Source organism: Hyposmocoma kahamanoa, unplaced genomic scaffold (genome assembly GCF_003589595.1).
Source record: "Hyposmocoma kahamanoa isolate Upper Pololo Valley unplaced genomic scaffold, ASM358959v1 67, whole genome shotgun sequence".
Taxonomy (NCBI): Eukaryota; Metazoa; Arthropoda; class Insecta; order Lepidoptera; family Cosmopterigidae; genus Hyposmocoma; species Hyposmocoma kahamanoa.
Genome location: NW_020653855.1, coordinates 99859 through 124429, shown reverse-complemented (window position 1 = coordinate 124429; position 24571 = coordinate 99859). Strand labels below are relative to the sequence as shown.

Genomic DNA, 24571 nt, shown 5'->3' with positions numbered 1-24571 from the left:
CATTCCCAAGAGGATGTCCCAATTTCGCTTTAGATTCTCAAACGCTACATTGTAACACAAAAACAGTTCGTTACAACTATCCGTTATTAGGTTATGATATGTCATGGTGAAATAACTGTCTTTAATTAAATTTTTATTGAATTGATATTCAATTATTTTTTGTGAAATTACTCCTAAATGAGTGTTTTTTTCTGAGTGTACGATCTTTGTATTAATAATTATAACAAACTAGTGGAGTAATTTCACAAAAAATAATTGAATATCAATTCAATAAAAATTAATTAATACAGTGAATAGCGACATCTCTCGCCAGGACTGGTAGCTGTAAAGGTACTAACTGGGTGATAAATCTGTAATAGATTTCTCATAGATGGCGCTACGACTAAAATGTCGTTGAAAGACTGAGTACAAAGACACGACGCAAGCACATAGAAAAATTCGTGAGGTCCGTTGGTTCGTTCCGTGGCTTAGTTGGTATAGCGTCTGGCACGGTATGCAAGAAGACGTCGGTTAGAATCCGACCGGATCGAAGGAGTTTTTTCTGAGTGTTTTTTCTCAGTGTACGATCTTTGTATTAATAATTATAACTGTCTTTAATTTTTTTTATTTAAGTACCACTGATTGCACATACCTATCCGTCGATTACACAACATAAATAACCTCAATACAGAGTACTAAAAAAACCGGCCTCAAACATTGGTGGAATTATATCTATTTGCAAAGTTTTATTGAAATCGGTTAAGTGCGCGGAACCGGATTCATCCCCTAGTTTGTCACCTTTAGTGGTGGAATATTTTCTTCAAACTTAAATAGGACCATTCCAACAAAAATATAACCATCAAATCGGTTCACAAAAGAGTAATTGCGTACCATACCTTTAAAAAAACACAGTCAAATTGAGAACCTCCTCCTTCTTTGAAGTCGGTTAAAAAAGATAATGTTGTATTATGGAAGCAGTTGTACCGCTATGTTTTTAATGTAATATTTACTAATTGCCTTCGTCAATTTCGTAGCAGGAAAATTTGTTTGCTTTCGATTGTCTTTCGTCATAGAAAGCGTGTATGTAATGTATCCAATAGAAGTGCTGCAACGTCTCTTTGTGTACTAGATTGCAGCCTCACTGTGATTGCCAACCCTTCGAGTACACTCCGAACACTCAATGCAACGAGAATGTTATTTACCTACTACTACGTACAGCAAAGCGCTGTCTGCACACGCAAATGTGTGCGTGAAGTGGTTGCTTATCCACTTTCTTGAACTATTTATTCTCTGATTTAACGCGCACCGTGACTTTGTAAGAGCAATTGAATGTATTGTATTTATAAATAATATGATCATTACGTATACTAATGATTTTTATTTATTAAATACTAAAACAATAGAAAATTACACCAGTTAAATTAAATAACGTCAAATAAGTAGCTTAAACAAAAGACAACTTAATAAGTGAATAACACTACCATAATAACCCATATAAATTACCCACACTAAAACATTTTATTTTAATAATTTATTATTCTCTAAATAATCCGTTATGAAATCGCATTATGCTAAAAATTCGAAATTTAAACATCAAAATCGTCCTTCTCGAACGGTTCCTTGACAGCCTTGTTGCCGTTCCGTCAATGTGAGGGGCGCGCCTCGCGTATTACTGCCTTAGACTATGGAAATTATTATTTTTCCATCCTTTATGATTACTGCCGTACTTTGGTCGCATGTTATTAACTCTTTATCATTATAAAGGCTACGAGCTCCTGAATTTATAGGTTGTTTATCATAGGAAATTTTTATATGATATTAAACATCTTTATTTAAACATTAATTAGATTAGATTATGTACTTAGTAAGCATTTTAAATAGTTCAAAATGAAGTCTATGAAAATATTATTACATATTTAGAACCATTCTCAAAAAACTTTATTATAATAATTTTACAATAAGTAACCAGGTAATGCCTCATAAAATACCTCATTACGGTTTGTTTACATTTAGAGAAACAAGTAAAGCTTTTTAAAGGTACAAAAGAAATCAATCAACGAAAACTTTTTATGTTAAACGGTCCAACGGTCGTCTCTACCCGTCTTTTTTTTTCAATTTAAATAGAAGAATTTATTTTCAGAGCTCCAAGATATCCTTACTTTCTTATATTTGCTGTGTAGTAAAAGCAATTCATCACAACTGTTGCATCTTTAGATTGGTATAAGATGAGCCGAACCCCATTTTAGAAGGCGCTTAGCTTTATGCCGTGTGAGATTGCTTAAAGCGTTTTAGGGTTTGCAATATTGTTTTAATGTTTTACGACAAATTTAAATAAATAATACGTAACGTAGGTTAAGTAAAAACGGCATGAATTCCGTTAATCAAACGGGGTTTTCATTGTGCACATATTATGTTGGGTTTCTTTAAAAAATTACCGGAAAAGTCATTTTTGTAAGGTTATATAAAAAAACTACAACCTCACAAGACTATACTACTAACATCTTAGACAACAACTTTTGTTCCATAGCCAGATTTTACTTTCGTATAGCAATAATGAAATAGATCGCTCTAAACGATGATAAGATACCTCTGTGCAGTATCAAACGAAAGCGATGCAAAACGCAGATGACGGTCGTCGCACAGTGATAATTCTTGAACATTGGAATAACTTGTGGAGTATCGAGCTAATTTTTTTTATATGATAGATAATAACATTCCTAACGACTTTTATTCTTGTATAATTTGTTGAAAAGTTGATAGTTTCGGAGAGAAAAAAAATTATTTTTTTGTATGGAGAAGTACTTGCAGATGGATTATTTTTTTCTTGATAGAGAATGATTGGACCTATACTGGAAATAAACCACACACATTACATTTTCCTACATTAAGAGATAAAAAATAAAATGTATATTTCTCCATACAAAAAAGATATATATGTATTTTTTCTCTGAAACTATCAACTTTTCAATAAATTATACAAGAATAAAAGTTGTTAGAAATGTTATTATCTATCACATAAAAAAATTGTCGGTACTCCACAAGTTATTCCTATGTCCAAGAATTATCAATTATTATTTAATCATGGGAACAATTTTAGGAATACAGAGCTGATTTTTTCATATGATATATAATAACATTCCCGATAACTTTCATTCTTATGCAATTTCATGAAAAGCTGATTGTTTCAGAGAAAAAAATCTTTTTAGTCTTTTTTTGTTTGGAGAAATAAACATTTTATTTTTTAAATGTAAAAAAGAAATTATACAAGAATATAAGTTGTTAGGAATGTTATTGTCTATCATATAAAAAAAATTAGCTCGATACTCCACAAGATATTCCTATGTCCAAGAATTATCAATTTGGGCCCATTGGGGAACGCTCCCTTCCACTAGTTGAACGTTGCCTTAAGCCTCGATTACTACCAGAACCGATGTCGCTAAAACTCACCCATTCTTAATTTGAAACACTACAAAATCTTGTTATTGAGTGGTCGTAGTTCCAAATTTAAAAAGAAATAACATATTCTGGATTGTTAATTGTCTGAATAAAATGAAATAGGTACACCTATTACTACAAGTTACGACGTTTTGATATTATTTTGAAATTTCAATCAATGTGCTGCCATCTAGCGGTTCATTGCTGAACGACGACGAATTGGAGTTATTAATTTAGTTCTCCAAATAAGAAGCGACCATACTGCAGAGGTATAAACTTTACTTTCGTTTCTTGTAACAAAAAAATTACTTCGATAAACAGAAAATTGAGAATTTATTAAAATAAGACTCCGATGATATGGCATACAAACACGGGTAATATGTTTGGTGCGGCTAAAATTTTTTTTGAAATTTATTACAATTAATAATAATAATAACGTACATACTCAACATAGCCCCGCATTAGGGAATCCTGGGTCGCGGGTGCCATGGACACACACATAGACAACTACAAATTAAAATTAAAATTGATTTAAAAAAAGTTAAAATAATAATTTCTTTTTTTGTTGTCTTTCTTATTATATTTTCTTTAAATTTGATTTCTGTGTCTCTCTTTTAATCCATTTATTGTATTATATTGTTGTGTGTGTGATGCAAGACAATAAACGTTTTATCTATCTAAGTATCTATAATGCTTCAGAAAGCCATATATTTTTAATTACTACGCCTTTTTAAAAAAAAACAAACAAATAATGATATTAATAAACGCCATCACGTGAGATTGCCTTTTACTTGCTATCCTTTTTATAATGTGCGACATAACCTATTCTAACCTCACTTTAGCACAATCTTATATCAATCTGGGGTAACACTTGTGATGAATGTGGCGCTGGTGTTTAATATCTCTTTTTATTGCCAACGCGAGTTTCCTTCATAACATTGAGGGGGAGATCGTAGACTACCGTTATCTTCGCTCGTAAAGCTATACACAGCCAAGTGCACACCAAGCTGACCACTTTTTTACTTCGTTTTTTTTAGAATTAGAATAATTATAATTTTTTTATAAAAAAAACCGACCTCAAAAGTTCGTGCAATTATTACATCTATTTGCAAAGTTTTATTGGAATCGGTTTACGGAAAGCTGATGAAATCCAATTAACCAGATTCATTCCTTGGTTTGCCACCCTTAGAGGTGGAATATTTTCTTCAAATTTACATAGGACTAATATTGAGTTACCCTCTTTCCAACAAAAAAGGAATTATCAAAATCGGTTCGCAAATGCCGTAATCGCGTGTAACACCCATAAAAAAAGTACAATCGAATTGAAAGCGTAAACAAAGAATCAGCGATTGCAAACCATTATCTTCAGTCAACTAGTTACAGTCCCATATCTTTCTACATACGTTTTGTTTATAGTGCACCTCCCTATCAACCTCTTGGTTATGCGGGAAGGACACTATGACTTGTACAAGCGAGCTTGCACAGGGACCATCTAAGTCAGGTCCAGGATCAGCACGTTTGGACGCACTTCATCCGGTTCTCTGTAAGACTGATGCCTTAAATGAGCTGCAGCACCCTCCCTATTTTCCAGATAGGTACCGGAACTGTAGGCATGCTCACTTCCCGTCGCGCTCCGCTAGCGACTAACGGTTGCCACCGCTGAGCCGCCGACTCTAAACCGACTACCAAATCTCCTCATTGGTGACAGAGCTGTAAGGCACGGTGAACGGTGTCTCTCCAGTTCCCAAGTTCCTACGCGGCCGGACGGACCGGAAGATGTTTAGCTCATCCTCTACTAGCTCTCCGGGCTAGTGCCGAAGATGCCAAGTGGCAGTGTCCTGCGACAATGTTCGGACATAGGCACAGACTTAAAGGGCAACTCACGTGTCCCGCGCGTCTCCTCGCCTCAGGCCCTCAACTAGACCACTACTAAGACGCGCTAGCTGCACGCGAGACGAACGCCCAAGTCAACAAGTTTCAGTAAAGAAGAACTACTAGTAATAGAGTAGAGCTCCTTGTGAAAGAATTCATCCAGAGACGTACTGCCACCTTACCCGTTTCTGTCGCCAAGCAGGAATGTGATCATTACTGCGTTCCGGTTTGGAAGGGGGGTGCTGGTGAAGTTACAGTCACTCGGGGCGCAGCAGCAGGCATAAGGCTTCAGTAACATTACTTAGGCGCTTATGGTTTGACCAGTGGCGGATTTGCCCTAAGGCCTAGTAAGCCTGGGCCTAGGGCGGCCAGATTTTAGGGGCAACCAATCGTGACAAAAAATTCACTGATGATAACAAAAAATAACTCAAAGTAGGTACCTAACTATTCTAAAGGCTAACATCAACAATAATCTTCCTAAACCACTTTCGTACATTTTATGTATAAAATATAGATATGTTACATATCTATAAAGTAATATACAATCACTACTTGACTACATATTATCACTACCGCGTCTGTTATTATAGTTAACTAAATTTCTGAATCGATTTCGGTAAAAGTTGGCAATAAAGTAAATTCATTATGTAGCCTACCAGTATATGGTGAGTGCTGAGAAAGGGGTGGCTGATACTGACTACATGGTCTGGGGCCTAGAGCGGTCAAGACTGCAAATCCGCCACTGGGTTTGACGACACTGCCGAGCTTCACCGAGAATAAACTTGTGCAAGCCACGTCAAATGCCACACACGCCAAAGCCAATCGTGGAGAACGTGTGCTATGTTAGGTAAAGTTTGTCCCTTACACAACATACCCTGGACTACTAACTTGTAGTTCGCAATAAAACTCGACTGTTACACCTTTGAACATCAAGGATTCTTAAACTTGTTCAAATACTTTTGTGAAACTTTGTGTTTGTAGGTAAATAAATAACAATAGACAGGTTTTTATAGCACTGTTTTGCCATTTTAGCCTATCACTAACATCACACTACATCTGCACTCACCCAACAACTTTCAAGCCCTCGAAAGGCGGTGACATCGATATTATGTCTTTCCTGCTCGATGTTTTTACTTTTCTGTCAGATAATTGGTCGAAAGGTGTCGTACTTACTTAAAAGAGAAATAAAAAGACTTATTTCTCCATATAACTTAGAAATAACAATCTTAAAGGTTTAAGACTCATGATTTTCAGTCTTCACATCGGTGAATATAGAGCTAGGTGTTCACTGGCTGCACCAGGCCAATGTCAGGCCTACATTACAGGAGTTTTCCACAGGTAGACTCAGAATTTACCTAAGGTAGACGGTACAGAACGTATTTTATGTACAACCCCCGAAACTCTGTCCGTACAATTGCTTGGCAGGGACTTGTTTACACTTGTTCCACTTTATTGCTTTGTTGTGACATATTATTTTCCGTTTAAATTCAATTCCATTCAAAATATCGATTTTATTGTACATTTTATACTCCATAATATTAACCTTAGAACCAAGTCCAAGCTCATGGTACCACGATTTCGTTTAACTAAGGTAAACGATTGTTTTATGGGGAACTGCATTAGTTTTTACAATAACATTTAGGAGCACATGTTAAGATGATCATTTCCTAAGTTTAAAGCTAAAGTTTTTAGATGGAAAAACGACATGAGTCTAGATTCCACACACATTTGATCAAAAGTGTATTCCATAATAACGATTGTTATACATAGGAAATGAAACTATTTTTCCGGATTTAAATCGTGTACTTATATTTGTTTTTTCTAACAAACCGACGTTTCGGGCCCTTTACAGGTCCCATGGTCACGGTTGACTGAGGTAGTACAGTCTTTAACCAGTTGTCTAATATTAATGCAAACCACCCTATTGTTTCACAATAGTTACTAATTAAATACCTCATTTTTAATTTTACAAAGAAAACATTCCAATTTACGCTACATTAAGTTTTACAAATTATTTTATTGAATGAATTTTTATTAAGTTCAATTTATTTATAATTAATAATAGAAATTAGAATAAACTAAAACATATTAATTAGTACGGCAGTCTTAAGTCTGTTTGGGATTTTTCATCAGAGGAAATACTGGATTCCAAACTGGTGGTACGGAGAAACCATCTTCCCTGTTGAAATTCGGATGTTTTTTAATTTCAATGGCCTCTAGGTAGATATCGGACTTCTTTTGCAAGGACCTGGCGTTTGTCAAACTTCATTGAATGTGTAGGTTTATCCATGACATGCTCGCAGACTGCAGACTTGTTTACGCGACGGTGTTTGACATCAGCTATATGTTCTTTGACGCGGGTACAAATACTTCGTTTTGGTTTGTTTGAAAAAACAAATATACGCGATTTAAATTCGGAAAAATAGTTCGGAGAGAAGTAATCATTTCCTATGCATTCCGTAGTATTTAAGTTAATTTGCAAATAAAAAAACAACCCCTAGATTTTCTTGCTCGTAATTCTCTGGGAAATTAGCAGTGATTGAGCAGTTACACGACCACGGCTGTAATGGGAAGAAAAAACGCCCGAGGATTTTATCTGGGGCATTGTAGTCAAGTTAGCTTGCATGCAATCATACTGTTTACTCGCAAGTATGAAGAAAATTAATGAAATTGAAAAATATGAAGATTATATGTTCCATGGGCGGTACGTGAAATACGAATCTCGACCCCGAAAGGGATTCTAATAGGGATTCGTTTGTAATTCCTTATTTACTGCCCTTAATACACAATGTACTGGATATAATTTTACTGTATGGTTTAAATGACTTTTTGACTTTGACTTTTTTCTTTGACTTTGACTTTCTAATTAATCTTTTTTTAAAAAAAACGCACACACTCAACATAGCCCCGCACTAGGGAAACCCTGTGTCGCGGTTGCCATGGACACACACATAGATAACCACAAATTACACCCAAACTCATGAGAGAAATAAATGTATCGAACCCGGAACCTCTATGCGGCAGTCCGGCATGGTAACCGTTCGGCCACGGAGGCAGTTAATCTATCATTACTCGTGAATGCGACGTCGCATGACTTACGTATAGACCATTTTGAATTGACCTTCATCCCCATTATTAATTGTTGCAGATGCGAGGTCGCGGGTGATTGGCTGGGATGCAGGGCGGCGCGCCAGCCTCCGACGCCGATCAGGCGCAGTTTGAGGCGGACAAGCGCGCTGTCTACAAGTGAGAATTGTCGTATTAATCTTGAATAGTCCACTTTAAACGAGCTAAGGTATACAATAAAACCTTAAATACTAGAAACTAAAACAAGTTGGTAGAGTGGGTCCCTGCGGCAAGGTGCTGGCAGTGTTCCCTCTTTGTATAGCTATGCTAATACGTTTGGCAAGGTAGTAGCTGCCGGGCCCTGGGGTTTGCAGTCTATTAAATTTTTGATAAAATTTTGAAAAGACTGAGGGCACTGGGTCTCTACGGACCAAGGGTTTCGACTCCAAGGGGTGTAAATTGGTAGTCGGAACGGTGGTCCTGGTACTTATCACTCTTTAGTATTTCCGCCAGCTCAGCTGCGGAGCCAGCCCTCTTGCTGGTGTGCTGGAGATAGGGTGGGGCAAGTGTGTCGACATAGTGTGGCGTCCCACACCAATGTTCGGCCTATACTCGTTGAGGGCTGCGTGTCGGGAGATACGGTCGGCGCTCAGCTGGCAGGAAAGACCGTGGTGACCCAGAGCACTTATGTCTTTGCCGCAAAGACACCGATGTGGGGAGCAAACTGGGACACCAAGGCGGAGGTTTGTAGCGCTGTCTCAGCGCTCAGGAAAGTGCCGATACTGGCAGAAGGAAAAGCGTGTAGCCAGTGGCGGGATTCCCACCTGGACGCCGGTTCCAAACGTGCTCGGTCTATTGGGGTACAGTGATTGATTAGGTCATTCAAAGTGTTATTGCTATATTATGTCTGCTTTTGGATATCGGTTTCTAATTCTATCGGTTAAAAGTTTCTTTCTCCTGCTGGATTCGAACCAACGTCTTCCAGCAAACCGTGCCCGACGTTATACCAACGAAGTCACGGAACGAACTAGCGGACCTTACGGATTTTTCTGTTAATGTGCTTATTTGCTTGCTTTTTGGTTTTTAACGACTTTTTTGCCGTACCAACTGTGAGAAATCTTTTTTTTTAATATATCAAGAGATGGGACGAACAAGCCGTGTGCTTGGTGTTAAGTGACACCACTGAGAGCTTTAATTTGCAAACATCTGAGGGACACTGCCACTGCGCCTGTCTCCCTAAGACATAAGTTACTAAGCCTCGTGTGCCTGTAATTTCACCAGCATCCGTAGCCTTCAAAACCGGGGCGTGGTCTGTGACTGGAGCGCAGCAATTCTCATGTTACTGGACGAACTCTTTAACAAGGCCTTCTACTGCTACTAAGCTACTACTTCCTTGTGCTTAAATCCTCTCTAAAGCTCAGGTCATACAGAGGAGGTACAGCGGCTAAAACGGTCCGGAAGCTAACCTGCGGGAAGCGAATGTGTTGGTACCGGGCGTACCACACAGCAATCCCAAACCTAGTTTGCGGCGGAAGTGCGGAGCGATGGTGGCCAGTGTGACACCGAAAGCAGCCACGGTTCATTTTCTACACAGATTTTAAAGAAAGCACCTTATCGCTGTGAAGAAACTTAAATGAAATTGCCTCGCTAAAGTCCTGCTCCCGGATTGCGTCCCGCTGCTACCGCTCTGTGTGGACGGTTGCATTAAGATGTCGTTACGAGTCTCCCCTTTTTTATTGATGGGACATATATATATATAGGTTGACAACGATGATAATTTCTAACATCTGAACATTTTCCTTCCAGACACCCCCTCTTTCCGCTCCTAGCCCTACTCCTGGAACGATGCGAGCAAGCCACAGCTGGAGCCGAGCCAGTAGCAGCAGATGCGTTCGGAGCAGATCTGCAGGCCTTCGTGCAACATCAGAGACGGGATCGAAGACCGTTCCTGACTGATGAACCAGAGATTGATGGACTTATGATTAAGAGCATACAGGTGAGGAGATTTTTATATCGCTCTTCAGGCGTTTGAGCTGCAGAACTGAAAATCTAATCGGAAAATAAAATCTGATCGTAAAGAAAGCTTTTCGAATGGTGACGTCAATTAAAATATCAAGGATCCTGCAGTAACTAGTAGAGGTACAATGTAGTATACTGTTTTTAACCCATTTTGCACGACAGGGCATAGACTTTTTATCTGTGGGCTTGGCAGCTACGTCTAGCTCAACAGAAAGTTGAGACTAATAAGATGGAAAACGGCAGCTACTATATTATCTAAAATAGGAAGCAGTGACATAAAGTAGTCCTACATCAAACTGCAGGTTGAGTAAGAATGACTGTAGTAGAAGAACGCCAAATCGTCGCCTTACTTTCTTAAACTCGTACCCTGAAGCACAGAGTTACTGAAATACAAAAAATGGAAATTTTGCAGGCTGGTATCACATTACATTTCCTTCATATTTACAAACTGGCTTTTACCTATTCTTAAAGTAACGCATCCAAATTAAAACCCTTGATATGAAAATTAAAATAGAAATTTTTGCCATCTCCTGAATAACCACTCTTTATAAGATACGAGTTTAAGAAAGTAAGGCATCGAAATGTATTAAAGATTGTTCCATTTTCATCCACCGTGTCTCGAAACATTATTGATCTCGTGCCGATACTATAAACTCGGATTCTTCAACCATGATGTTGTTAGCCTGACTTTGGACCTTTTTTTTATAACATCAATTGACGTTTAGCTTAGCATCACGCGCGATGGTAACTCAGCCACTCAGAGCCTTAAATTGCAAAGCTCTGAGGGGCACTACCACTGCGCCCGTCACCCTGAGACATAAGTTGACAAGTCCCATGTGCCTGTAATTTCACCAGCACCCATACCCTTCAAAATTGGACCACAATCATGCCAACATTACTGCTTGGCGGCAGAAATAAAATATAAAAAATAAAATAAAATAAGTGACCTTCTTGAATCTTGCTTTAAAATTGGGATGGCTTGTACTTCTCATTTCATCCAAGTCCACCATATCATTGTATCCAAGTTATTGCTGCATTAGTTTCAAATCATCTTCATAACCACTTACCTGTTAGCCAGAGTCATGCCCGAACAAACTTGAAAAGCTTTCTTTCTACTTAGTATGAGACTCATTTGGATCCTGCCGTTAAACTATATAATTAAGTTATAACCTCGTTTTGACAGTTATTGTTTTGAAATAGAACATTACGCTGTCATATTATGGCACATTGTATTGACTTGTTAGACAATTGTGGAGGTCACGACTAGGCAATTATTAAAAGGGCAACACCGAATGTTGTAATGTTGGCGCTCCCAGCATGACAGGTTAGCCAACTAAACCGCCAGCGAACATATAATTATTATGACTTAGAATGATTTTAAAGTATATCCTAATTAAAATTACATCAATCGGGATGTATTTCTGCAGTTAAGTGTGTGGAAAGTTTTTCCGTAAATGGCATCTGGAGCATCCCCTGTCCCCTCTTGTAGGACTACATTTGATCTAAGGAAATTGTACCCTCTTAATTGTAATATAAAAAAGGTGTGAAAAATTTATCTTCAGACGAATTGAGGAACTATTTTTTTCAAATTGTATAAAATGCCCTATTTCGAATTCCAGGTACTCCGCATACATCTGCTGGAACTGGAGAAGGTGCAAGAGCTATGTCGCGACTTCTGCGGACGGTACATCGCCTGTCTCAAAACCAAAATGCAGAGCGAGAACCTGCTTAGGACTGATTATTCCGCTGGTAAAAGAAAATCTCCTGTAGTTTAGTTTCAAACTTTACGCTTTTAATTTGCCTAAGTCGTGAAATGTGTATGGCATGTCGTTGACGATGATCTCGAAACCGTCTTTATACAATCTCATACGTTTTCCTTGCACGAGTAATCGTGATGTTAAAAAATACAATTGAAAATTTTAAAACAAATTTATTGTGTCTCCATAATTACGGACAATCAAACGCTTAATGGCTATTTTACAGGCAATTCCGCGATGCAGATTTCTTATGATTCGTGTCTTGTGTGTTGGTCTTGAATATTTTGAAATAACATTACCTATGTCAATTGTCAGTTTTCTGACGTGTTCCAGAAATAATTTTATGTGTGTTGTTAACCATTAACGGCTATGGAAAAATATCAGGAAGGATAATATACTTCATCGTCCTGTGTAGTTGAGTTATATTTGATGGGGAAGGTGATGCAACAGACCTCTGCTTCTGCTTTCGTAACTGCAAGTTCGCACGGTTTTTCACACCTGCTTCCGTTTTGGCTTCCGCCATTTTAATTACGCAACTTTAATCGGAAGTTCACAACGTTGAAGCGCGCATGCGGATCACTCGGCGGGCAGCGGTGGGGCAAACGTTTTTAGCAGTTTTGTTTTGTTAAGTGAAACTATAAAACCAAAACCCAGCCCTGTTTGGAACTATTTCCTTAAAATCTAATATAGTATTTATACCTCTGCTTCCGCATTCGCTTCCGTTTCCGTTAAGGTTTATTTTTGACACCTGTTTCCGTTATGATACTTCCGTTGCATCACTAATATTTGATAACCCGCTTGACATGTGCTTCTATTAATTTGGATTTTTGTTTTTTTTTATTGTGTTGCAAGTAAAATACACTACATTTTATTTTATTTTTGGTATTGATTTTCCAGGTGGTGTGGAAAGCAATAACAACCTGTCTGGTACAATGGACGATCATTCTAGCACTTCAAACTCGCCACAGTATCAGGTATGAAATGTAAGCGTTTTACGTTTTTCAAACTGTTAAAAAATCATCGCAAATTTTGGGACGCTTCTTAAAATGTACTAAATTTGTGGGGAGATAAGTATATTATATTGACATAAGTGTCTCGGAATCATCTGTATACTTTCCCGATCGGTCAACTGGACCAAACGGTCCACTTTCCTGACGGTCAACTGGACTAAATGGTCCACTTTTCCGATCGGTCAACTTGTCTCCGTTCGGAATCATCTGTCTATTTCCCCGATCGGTCAACTTGACCAAATGGTCCACTTTTCCGATCGGTCAACTTGTCTCCGTTCAGAATCATCTGTCTATCCCCGATCGGTCAACTTGACCAAATGGTCCACTTTTCCGATCGGTCAACTTGTCTGTAAGATATGTACTGGTACTAGTACTAGATATATCGATTACTTTTGCTGGCTAACTAGCTAATTCGAAGGACAGCCCTGTGGCCTTGTTATCATGTCTTTCCAGCTCAGTATTACCGTTTAAACCGTTTGTACTAATTATTTGTCCAAGGTTTGGCGATTACGTTAAACCTGCTGGATAGTTCTATGTCAGGGTTTGCTAATTTGTGGTCCATGGACCCCTAAGGGGACCGTGTAATGAACGCTGAGGGTATGGACCCTCAGCGTTCATTACACGGGCCCCTTAGGGGGCCATGGGGCCAGCGTATCTAATATTAATGCATTAATATAAACATTGATATACAGTATGTTGCGAGTAAATAGATACTGTGCGCGTGACCTTTTTGAATTTTCGCGCCTTTTGAAGGCTATTCTTTATTGGAGCGAGCGGGATGCGTGTCAATGCAACCCACGAGTACTGTTAGGTCATGGAAAAATTTATATTTTGTAAAAATCATGTGTTTCAGAAAAAGAAATATTTTTCCGGATATTTTTCCTTTAATTTTACACATTTGACGTTGACACCTGTCAAAAGTTGAAGTTACTAAACGAAAACGATAGAGCCAACAACAAGTGGTGTTGGTGTGGTTGTTGGAGGTTTTTTCGCTGTCGTGAATGCATTTTAAATTTCATTGTTTATTTTATAATTCATGCTAAATAAAACTTCAAAAGATATTTCTAAACGTAGAACATAATATGAACCTTAAAAATTACATTTTTCCAACTTTTCGGGAATTTTTCCGGAAAAATTTTCACCATTTGAAATTATTCGGAAAATTATTCAACCAGTACCCACAAGCCTTTCTTCTTCTTCGTCTGTTCGGAAAAAGTACGTGTGCTCTTTGAAATTTTGAGCGGGGTCCTCGAGTAGAAAAAGATTAACAAATATATCATTCGCACGGGACGACATACAAATTCGATGTAGAATAAATGTCAACAAACAAAACATATGTTTTTTAGGGTTTTCATCTCTCTTACCAAGTTACCACAATTTAAATATTTTCCTACGAAATTCAACTAGATTATGGATAATACTAAATATTGAAACCATGTTTATAATGATTATTATTCAACAGTACATTCAAGTTTCAAATCACCTAAAATTCGCATAAAATGACTAGTAGTTAATTATTTGTAAAACTGTGTCATCCCTAGTGATTTTTTGATTTGAAGGGAGAAATTGCAAACATTCGAGTTCTGGTGCAACAAGCTTATCAAAGGCAAAGCAGTGTTACCACAATACAAAGTGGGTGCAGCTCGTTTACTCACCAAATGATTGATTATTGCGTGATTCGTGATATCTTATGGGTCACCCTATAAAAGTGTTTTATGATTCAAAATAGTTTGGAAACAAAAATGAACTGTGTACGACTAAATGATTTGCAGTCGCCCCCCGCGCCCGCGCTTCCGGCGCCGGCGTACCCGCCCACCTTCCCCGCATTGCCCGAGCTACCCTTCGCGCCTATCGCCGGTCACGCACACGCGCAGAGGGATCCTGGTAAGTGGCACCACATGATGTATGTGGTAATGTTGGTAAATTAAGAGCGGTTACACACGGTGACTTTTAACAGCGCGTCTGCAGCGATTCGGTCGCGATGCAGTCCCTAATCGTCTACCTTTTTACACACGCGCGACTTAAGCAGAGATGTAATTGCGATGCAATCGCGATTAGATGTGTTCGATCGAATCAAAATGATTCGAACAGCACCTGTGACCCGATAACCCGGTTACTAGCTTCTAAATAACCCGAGGATTTTAGAGTTTCATGGGTCATACGCGCAATATTCGACTCTATCACTATAATTTTAGAGATTATTCCACAATTCACAATATTATTGTTGTCTCGTTCACTCTCACGTGAAGTCCCCACTCACGACACGGTTCGCCTTCTCAATCTTCGTTTGGGTCGAACATTTGTTCGATAGACCACCCTTTCGATAGAACCTTTCTTCGATCGAACCAAAAAGACAAGCAATCGATCAACGAGTCAAGGGGTTAATGGATCAATGAGTCTATCAATCATTCATCCTAATTGCTCCGTGGTGTAATTTTGTAAGTTTTTTTGTTCTGTTTTTCGGTATTTTGTGTTTATTTAAGAGTGCACTAGCCAGTATTAAAATATAAATGTAAATAAATTAGTAATTTTGAATGCTCATAAGTTTTTTGTTATTTAATTTTGTTTTGTAACACCGTTACTTTTCCTAGAAGGAAATTTGAGTGTCCTAAGCGTGGTTTATCAATGATGCAGTTAACTATAGACACATTACCCATCAGCAGGAGAGAATAAAAGCTAATTGTATAATTTGACACTTTTAAACGCCTTATGGAACTATCATGAGAGACGTGTAACCTGCTAAAATATCGAACATATGATCGAATCATTTGACCCGATCACACTACGCATGGGTCATGATTGTACCGGATTATCAAAAATGATCGACCGACACAGGTCTAAATGCGATACAATCGCTATCTACTTGCGATGATACAAACGCGATTCACGTTTTTATTGATTCAACATAACCGACATCGATGTAGCCGCGCGTTGACATTGATCCAGTCACATGTAAATCGTTATGCTATCGCACGTTCTACAAACACGCGTTTGTGTCGTTACTAAAAATCCCTTGTGTGTAACCGCTCTAAGAGCTTCTTATTGTGTCTTTCGGTTCAAAACTTGAACTCGAATTTTAATTGACTTCCTTTTAACCGGACTATTAAAATACCATACATAAACCGTTGATAATGCAATTTTTAAAAAATCTTATGATAAAAATTACTACATATTTTACCTGCTCAGAAAATTTTCCTTCCCTGTGGATATGGAGTGTCGCCTTTTATTCCTTAAGGAATAATGACATTGGATTTCGAGCTTAAATCTTGTACCTACTATTTATAAACACAGCATAAATAACCTGGCGTCTGCGGTGCTCAAATTTACATCAACATTACATTTGTTTTCCTGGGGGGTGAAAAGTAGAGTGGTGCACAGAGTGGAGCATAATTATTTCCATCTATAGATTTAGATTTATAGTTCATTTCACATAGGATGAGTCCTGTGACACTTCATATTTTTACATTCCGCGAATACTATTTCTAATCTAATCTCTCAATCAGGTTACAAAAAGAAATAGTAAATTTGTCATAATGTACTAAAAACAAACAATATTGTTGCAGATGTAATTTGCAATAAAAATTACAGTATATTACCTAAGTAAAAAGAAAATTAAATGTCAAGGATAAAAATAAATAACCCAAATTGCTTGATGGTAAACTTACTATTAATACGTAAGTATTCCAATTATCCGTAGAGATTAATACCATAAAATCGATAAATTGAATCAGCTTTCGCGTATTTCGCGTCAACACGAGTGTTTACATCTTGTATGCGGGTCGTTTTCTTTTGTTTTGAGCATTGCGTGATGTTTTTGGAGTAATTCTTCAAATTTTGTTTCGTTGCAGTTGATTTTATACTTTATTGTTGACTTTTTGTTTGGTTGTTGTTGATTTTTTTATTTGTTGTGTAGTTTTTTTGGTTTTTTCTTTCTTTGTTACAAATTATCTCGATAAGATATTGAAATCGATTTTTTTCATTCGATTTTACATTATTACATCTCTCATTACTACATCTCTAGAAACTTCAAAGCTCAAACGTCACCGGAATCATGTTAGGTAAAATGAACTATAAAGCGTTACCCACAGGATTCAATTACCGAGGTAAATATGCTATTTTGTTCCTTAGTGACACAGTCGACATTTTTTTAAATTACAGCTTCACTGGTGGTGCAAGGCTCAACTCCAATCGGTCAAATCGGGTCTGGACTACTGCCTACTGAGTCCTTCACTGGTAACTTAATATTCCTTTCATCGCATCACATTTCTAATCGCTCAATAGATGTCGCTCATAGTAATTGGAATTGATTGCCAATATTAAAACTTTTTAAATTTTTTACGGCGCCATCTTTTGACACAATATTGAACTGTGTAGTTAAAAGCTATCTATGGACTGTTTTACTAAAAATGCGCGTGTTTACGTGGGTACTATATATGTTCGTCGCAATAGTTAAGCTTGAAAACCAATTACATTTTCAGAACGTTTTTTTTTCTATATTTCACTTAAGTTAAGAGAGTCTTTCATATTTTTTTTGTTTCTTATGATACCATGTGGCAGGAAGAACAAGTCGTGCGCCTGTTGGTAAGCGACACGCTTGTCCGTAACACTTGCAGTGCCATTCAAAGATTTATATCGGAAATACCTGAGGAGCACAGCCACTGCGCACGACTCCCTGAGCTGAGACATACGTTGACAAGTCCCATGTGCCTGTAATTTCACCAGCACCCTCACCCTTCAAAACCGGAACGCAATAATGTGACCATTAATGCTTGGCGACAGAAATAGGTAAGGTGGCAATACTTCCCTGAACGAACTCTGCTGTTTCTAAAGGTACTGTGATAGTATGACCCCGCTGGTTCAGTCTTCTAAAAGTTCTGCCATTGGAGATGTGATTTAAAATCGCAAAAACCTCAGAGGCACTGCCCTTACCATTTTTTTAATTTGAATGTAAAGTTTGTGATAAACAATTCTGGCTATACCTGTGGCTCATAGCCTTCCTAACACATACTATACCAAAATTGACGCTTACCACCTTAAGAGTGCAGGCAACAACAGCCACCTGCAGTTTGCTTCTTCTCGCAAAAAACTGGTGTTTAAGGGCCAGATAATATTTATATTGTAGCACACCTATAGTCCATTTCACTTAGGATGGGTACCATGACATTTTAAACTTTTGCGTTGCATTTATACTGTTTTTAACTAATCTCTCAACCAGGTTACAAGAAGAAATTGTAAATTAGTCATAATATACTAAAAACAACCAATATTTGTTGCAATAATAATTTTAAGTAAAAAAAAATATATTAAGAATAGATAATGAGCAATGTTAAAGAAAAAAATAAATTACCCCAACTAGTTGATGCGTAAAACGGAATATGTAGCCATAGAGACTTACACCACAGAATCGATAAATCGAATCGGCAAAGGTATATCTCGCGTCAATATAAGTGCATTATGCATCATTTATAAGTCCTTTTTTTTGTTTTGAGTTTTGCGCGATATCTTTGAAATAAAATGTTCAAACTACGTTTTGTTGCTGTTGATTTTATGCTTTGTTGTTGCCTTTTTGTGTGGTTGTTGTTAATATAATTTATTTGTTGTGTAGTTTTTTAGTAACGTAATAATTTAGTCCTTTTTATTTTATTTATTTTTTTAATTATTTAAACTTTACTTTGTGTGCACAAAGTAGTACGAATGGCGGACTTAATGCAATTAGGCATTCTCTACCAGTCAACCGGAGAGCTGGTTCATTATTTGTAAACCTCTCTAAATCTTTTCTCTCTTAGTTGCAAATTATTTCAATAGGATATTTAAATCGATTTTTGATCATTCGATTTTACATCATCACGTCTCTAGAAACTTCAAATTCCAAACGTCACCGTACCCACTGTTGCCAAGTAGGCGATTTTTCGTCATTTAGGCTGCTTTAACGGGTCGAGCGGCGACTATAAAAGTAATCGGCGACTTGGTGATATTTAGGCTGTTTGAAATAGGAAAGCGCGATTTTAGGCTACTTAATAAATGTCTGGGAATCACAAATTTTATAAATTATTTGGGGATTTTGTGATGAACTCTCTTATTTCCCCATTTCCCCAATGTCCGGCAGCAAGCAGAATTGTAGAATTATCTTTCTTGATTTTTAGGGATTTTATGGCTTGGGCGAATATCGGCTACTTAACATACATAAATTGGCGAATTAACTTCACAAAAGTCTGGCAACACTGACCGTACCCCATGCTATGTGAAATGAGCTTTCTTTTTATAGCTACTATATCAGCTTGCAATCAATTTTTTTTTATTCTGGATAGGCTTCATCTTTGTCGATACAGCCTAATGAATACCGTGTTTGTCCATAGGCACAAACTCCAACAATTCGTGCTCTTCAGTGTCCGGCTCACCTCCTCCGGAGGAAGACTGTGGGGATGACTCTGGAGGGAAGAGAGGGGTTCTTCCCAGACATGCCACCCAGGTCATGAGAGCCTGGTTGTTCCAGCACCTTGTGGTATGTTACATTAATTAGTCATAGAAAACACACCACTTGGAATCGGATTTATTTTCGACAACTACGCACAATGCACTAGAGATGAACGTTTAACTATAATTAAATATTATGACTACTTAAGAGTATGTATACAACCTCAAATGGCTTTGGTTAATCCAAACACTTTGGAAAAAATATGATAATACTGTACGGTGTGAAAACACGATGCCTAAAAATTTTTACAATAGAAAAAAGAACAAATTTACCTCGAAATTTTACAGGAAAACCCGCTGTATTTAATAAGTACTTTATATCAGTGATTTCTTTTATATAAACTGAACTAAATAGAACATCTATACTAAACAATATATGTATTTCAAATGGCTTCAATTTTGTTTGCAAAAAACTAAATTCTGATATAAAGCCAGTGTCCCTGCCGCTCGACCCATGCAAAATGAACCATATTAGTATGGGAAAAACTTGAATTCAAACTGAGGTAGTATTAACTCTAAAGGGATTACAATTAATATGTGTTACAGGCATATTGTTTCATTTTAAAATTATATGCTAATGCTTGTAGTGTAGTGGCAGTACATTCCAGGATGAACTCTTTCACAGCTCTACTAATAAAGAAATATTTTTCCAGCACCCCTACCCAACTGAAGAGGAGAAACGAACCCTCGCAGCGCAAACTCGACTGACGCTCCTTCAAGTTAACAACTGGTTCATAAACGCGCGTCGCAGGATCCTACAGCCGATGCTGGACTGCAGCGATAAACCAGGTTAGCCATTTGTGCTGAACATTCCGCCTTATCAAGTGATGAGACAAACAGATGTGCGCCTGGTGGTGAACGACATAACAGTTACAGTGTCACTCGGACTTGTAATCTCACTAGCACCCGTACTTTTAGTTATTATATGACCTTGTTGTTTTACCGTGTGGTCCATTTAACAATATGGTCAGTTCAATATCTAGTCGCTTTGCTACCAAGTCATTGTAAGTTATAGTCTTTCTGCAGAAGTGATTGTTTTGCGGTGTAGTCTTATGCTGATCAGGTCATTTTGAAAATACAGTCATTAGGGTACTGACCCTACAAAACTGAAACTTGGTAATGCTCACATTACAGCAGAAACGGGTAAGGTTGCAAAACTTCCCTGAGCATATTTTCACAACAAGGAGTACTACAGCATCTAAATACGCGCGATTCGAAAAAATATTGCGTAAACGTAAGAACTCTGTTTCTCTCTGTTCTGGGGTATGTGGATTTAAATTTTTTCTCTGATCTTTAGGCTTGCTTTCAAGTTACACGGTTAGGCTTCTGGATCGTATTGCGTCAGATGTACTCATTCAATCTTGTAGGAGGCCGGTGTGACTGCACTTTCCTGCTACTACTGTAGACAATGTCACATACGTTGCTCAAAATAAGTACTTTTGGAAGTACAGTAAAGGAAATCAGAAACAGCGACGGTACCACAAACACCTAAACCCGAGACAACATAGAAAAATTTTCTACATTGCCCCGGCCAGGACCTCAGATATGGCGACACCTTGATAAACGGTGTGCAAGCCACTTGGCTACGGAACTCGTCTAATCTTCCATTACAATAGCTAAAAAAAAGGAAAATCAGAAGCATTATTATTTAATCACATATTTATAGTCTATTTAAAACAAAATAATAACACACACTCAACATAGCCCCGCACTAGGGAATCCCTGTGTCGCGGGTGCCATGGACACGCGCATAGTCAACCACAAATTACACACAACATCACGAGAGAAATAAATGTAGGCCATACAAATATTTCTCCCGGTCCGGGAATCGAGCTGGGACCTCTGCGTGGCAGTCCGGCATGGTAACCAACCGTACGGTCACGGAGGCAGTTCTGTCTATGAAACATCTATGAAGAATAAGTAATGCAAAGTGATGAATATGACGGGGGACTCTCCGGAGGGGCATTTACGGAGAAACCGTCTCCCATAATTCTGGAAATGAAAACTTTACTCAGTGGAACAATAACTTCCATGCACTTAACTGGAAATATGTCGCGTTTGATATGATTTTAATTGAACTTCAAGGCTATCGTAATAAAGAATGTCCACCGGCGCGGGTTTCCCCACTTACCTACACTCCACACTGTCGGCTAACCTGTCATGCCAGGAGAGCGAACATTGCAAAATTAGGTGTTGCCCTTTTTGATAATTAGCTAGTAGTGACCAAAGAGTATCTTATACATAACAAGTATAGAGTCATCAGCACCAAAGACCCTTGGTGGCTGACGCGGAAAGTATTTTTTCCCTATACATACATACACATATCTCCAAAAGTAACTGCCTCCGTGGCCGAACGGTTACCATTCCGGACTGCCCAGGTTCGATTCCCGGGCGGGGAGAAATAATTGTATGACCTATATTTATTTCTCTCGTGAGTTTGGGTGTAATTTGTTGTCTATATGTGTGTCCATGGCATCCGCGACCATCATCCATCCACCGACATCCATCTATTGAGTATGTATTATGATTAGACCATGGTAGGGACTTCTTACAATTATCTCACAAATTAATATTAATGCCATCTATTATATAATTATAAATAATATTATAAATCAATAACTATCAAAACGAGGTAATGAATTTTAACGCGCTGCGTGTGGTTTTCTTTGTGAACGTCGTCATAATTGTCACAATTGATAAAATATATTTGACTCAATTTTATACACAACTTTGACTTGACCTCACTCTGATGCGATGACGCACCGAAGACGAGGCTTTAGCAGCAATAGAGCTCCTTGTGAAATAGTTTTTCCAGGGAAGTACTACCACCTTACCTATTTCTGCCGCCAAGCAGTAATGTGAACATTACTGCGTTCCGGTTTTGAAGGGTAAGGGTGCTGGTGAAACTACAGGCACATAGGACTCTTTTCAATTTACGTCTCCGGGTGACGGGTGCAGAGGCGGTGCACCTTAGATCTTTGCGATATAAAGCTCTGAGTGACACTGCAACTGTTATGGACAGGCGTGTCGTTTACCATCAGGCTCGTGACTTGTTCGTTCCATTGCTTATTATCATAAAAAAAAAGAAAAAAAAGAAAGGCTTAATACCTATAAACCCTATAGAATAATTCCGTACCTGAGAAGCATTGCACTGTAAGCGCCATTTTTGTAATTTTACGGGGGAAGCAATTTTGTGTCGAAAAGCAGTTTGTACGACAATTAGGGTAACGAAATCGAAATGTTATTAAAACTCAATTAGTTTTATTTCAAGCCATTCTAAATGTTGTCCATGCTGCATTTCGACACAAAGTTGCATCCCTTGTAAAATTACAAAAATAGCACTTACAGTGTAATGCTTCTCAGGTACGGAATTATTGCATTAAAGACTTGGCGTATTTATGCCGATTTACATACAAGTAACAAGACAAATTCAACAATACTTGGCTGTGTGATTTCAGACCTTTTCCTTTACGGAAAACGAACAAAAAAGAAAATAAAAATAGTTCTAATATTAAAATCTACTTTATAACTTTCAGGTGGTAAGAAGAGCAAAAATGGTTCTTCCATAAGCAAGCGTTACTGGCCAGATGCGTTGTCCAACCCACAGTTTACAGCTGGTAATATATAATTTTAGTTTCTCATAATCATCATTTCAACCAAAACACTACTGAATATAAGCCTCCCTCAAAGAAAGCCACAACGATCTCTCCTGCGCCGCTTGCCTGGCTATGTCAGTTACTCTGGTTACCTTGCGGATATCCTCATTACTGATTCGATCTCGCAACGAATTTCCGAGCATAGCCCTTTTCATTGCCCTTTGAGTGACCTTGAGCCTTATGAGGCCCATAGTGAGCGATCACGTTTCAGTGCCGTAAGTCATTATTGGCAACACTGGACGAAGACTTGTCTTGAGACACTGTGGTATTTTGGACAAGAAGATATGGCGTAATTTCCCGAACGCTGCCCAGCCGAGTCTCTCTCTCTAGTTTCTCATACAATGTTTCAAAATGTATACAGGCTGACACTTTATTTATGTCCGTTATTTTAAGAGAACGTAGCACTTATTATAGTCATCACAATGTAAGAGGCCCAAATTGACAGCTACGGAAGACGTTAAGTATGTAACTTTGAATGCAATCAACGAAACAGTAACTATACAACTATTAATTTATTGGATTTTTTAAAATGCATTAATTTTAGTAATACAAATATGATAGAAATATTTCTAGTATTATTTTCGTACGAACTCGAAAATAGAATGAAATTTTGAGTTAGCTTGAAACGTCTAAACAGTTACGTCCTCAATCTATTTGTTTTTAAATATCAGTGTTGTAATAAATTAATTGCCGAATTTTACCGGTTTGTTTATACTTGTTGATTATATCAATCCTACCATTCCAGGTCTATTATCATCCTCTGAAGATGAAGAACAGGAAGGCGAGGGTTCGGGAGATGAACAAGACCAGCCGAGCAGCGAGTCCAATGATCATTACCCTTCAATACCACAGAGCATGCATTAAAGTTGGGCAATGTGATCAATATTGGGAAGCAATACATCAAAACATGAAGGCAAAATTTGGGCTGTAAAACAAAAAAAAAACACAACTAATGAGCAAAGAAAAACATAGAACAAATACCTAAATCATAAAGCGTTTTGCCTGTTTTAAACTACACTAAAAACTAAAGGGTGGTATGATGCAATACAATTTACACAAAAAGTAATAATAATTAAAAAGAAAAGTATTAATAATTATGAGGCAATAAAACAAAAACCATACTTGTTAGGGCATTTTGCTCTGTAAGTCACAAAATAAAATATTGGGCATTGTCCTCAACTGAATGATCTGTGAGGCTTTTAAGGGCGCCTTCACATTAGACGCTTATAGAAGTGTTGCAGTTGCGTCACTGTGTCACTACTAAACTTCATACAATATTTAGAAGAGCAGTTGCAGCGCCACT

At 37.8% G+C, this 24571-nt stretch overlaps 1 protein-coding gene across 2 annotated transcripts in view; it reads left to right on the top strand.

Annotated features, from left to right (window-relative positions):
• The window catches only part of LOC113232232 (homeobox protein PKNOX2-like), a 69288-nt gene extending 44968 nt beyond the window's left edge, over positions 1-24320 (top strand). Inside the window, exons 2-11 of one of the 2 annotated variants that reach the window (XM_026466892.1) lie at positions 8435-8532; positions 10159-10348; positions 11991-12120; positions 13026-13102; positions 14911-15022; positions 17297-17371; positions 19495-19640; positions 20266-20401; positions 23149-23229; positions 24014-24320. In XM_026466892.1, coding sequence (XP_026322677.1) covers positions 8462-8532; positions 10159-10348; positions 11991-12120; positions 13026-13102; positions 14911-15022; positions 17297-17371; positions 19495-19640; positions 20266-20401; positions 23149-23229; positions 24014-24132 — 1137 coding nt within the window. In that variant the 5' untranslated portion in view covers positions 8435-8461 and the 3' untranslated portion in view covers positions 24133-24320. The remainder of the gene's footprint in view (positions 1-8434; positions 8533-10158; positions 10349-11990; positions 12121-13025; positions 13103-14910; positions 15023-17296; positions 17372-19494; positions 19641-20265; positions 20402-23148; positions 23230-24013) is intronic. The other variant, XM_026466893.1, reaches the window with a different exon arrangement.
• The last annotated feature ends 251 nt before the right edge of the window (positions 24321-24571 follow it).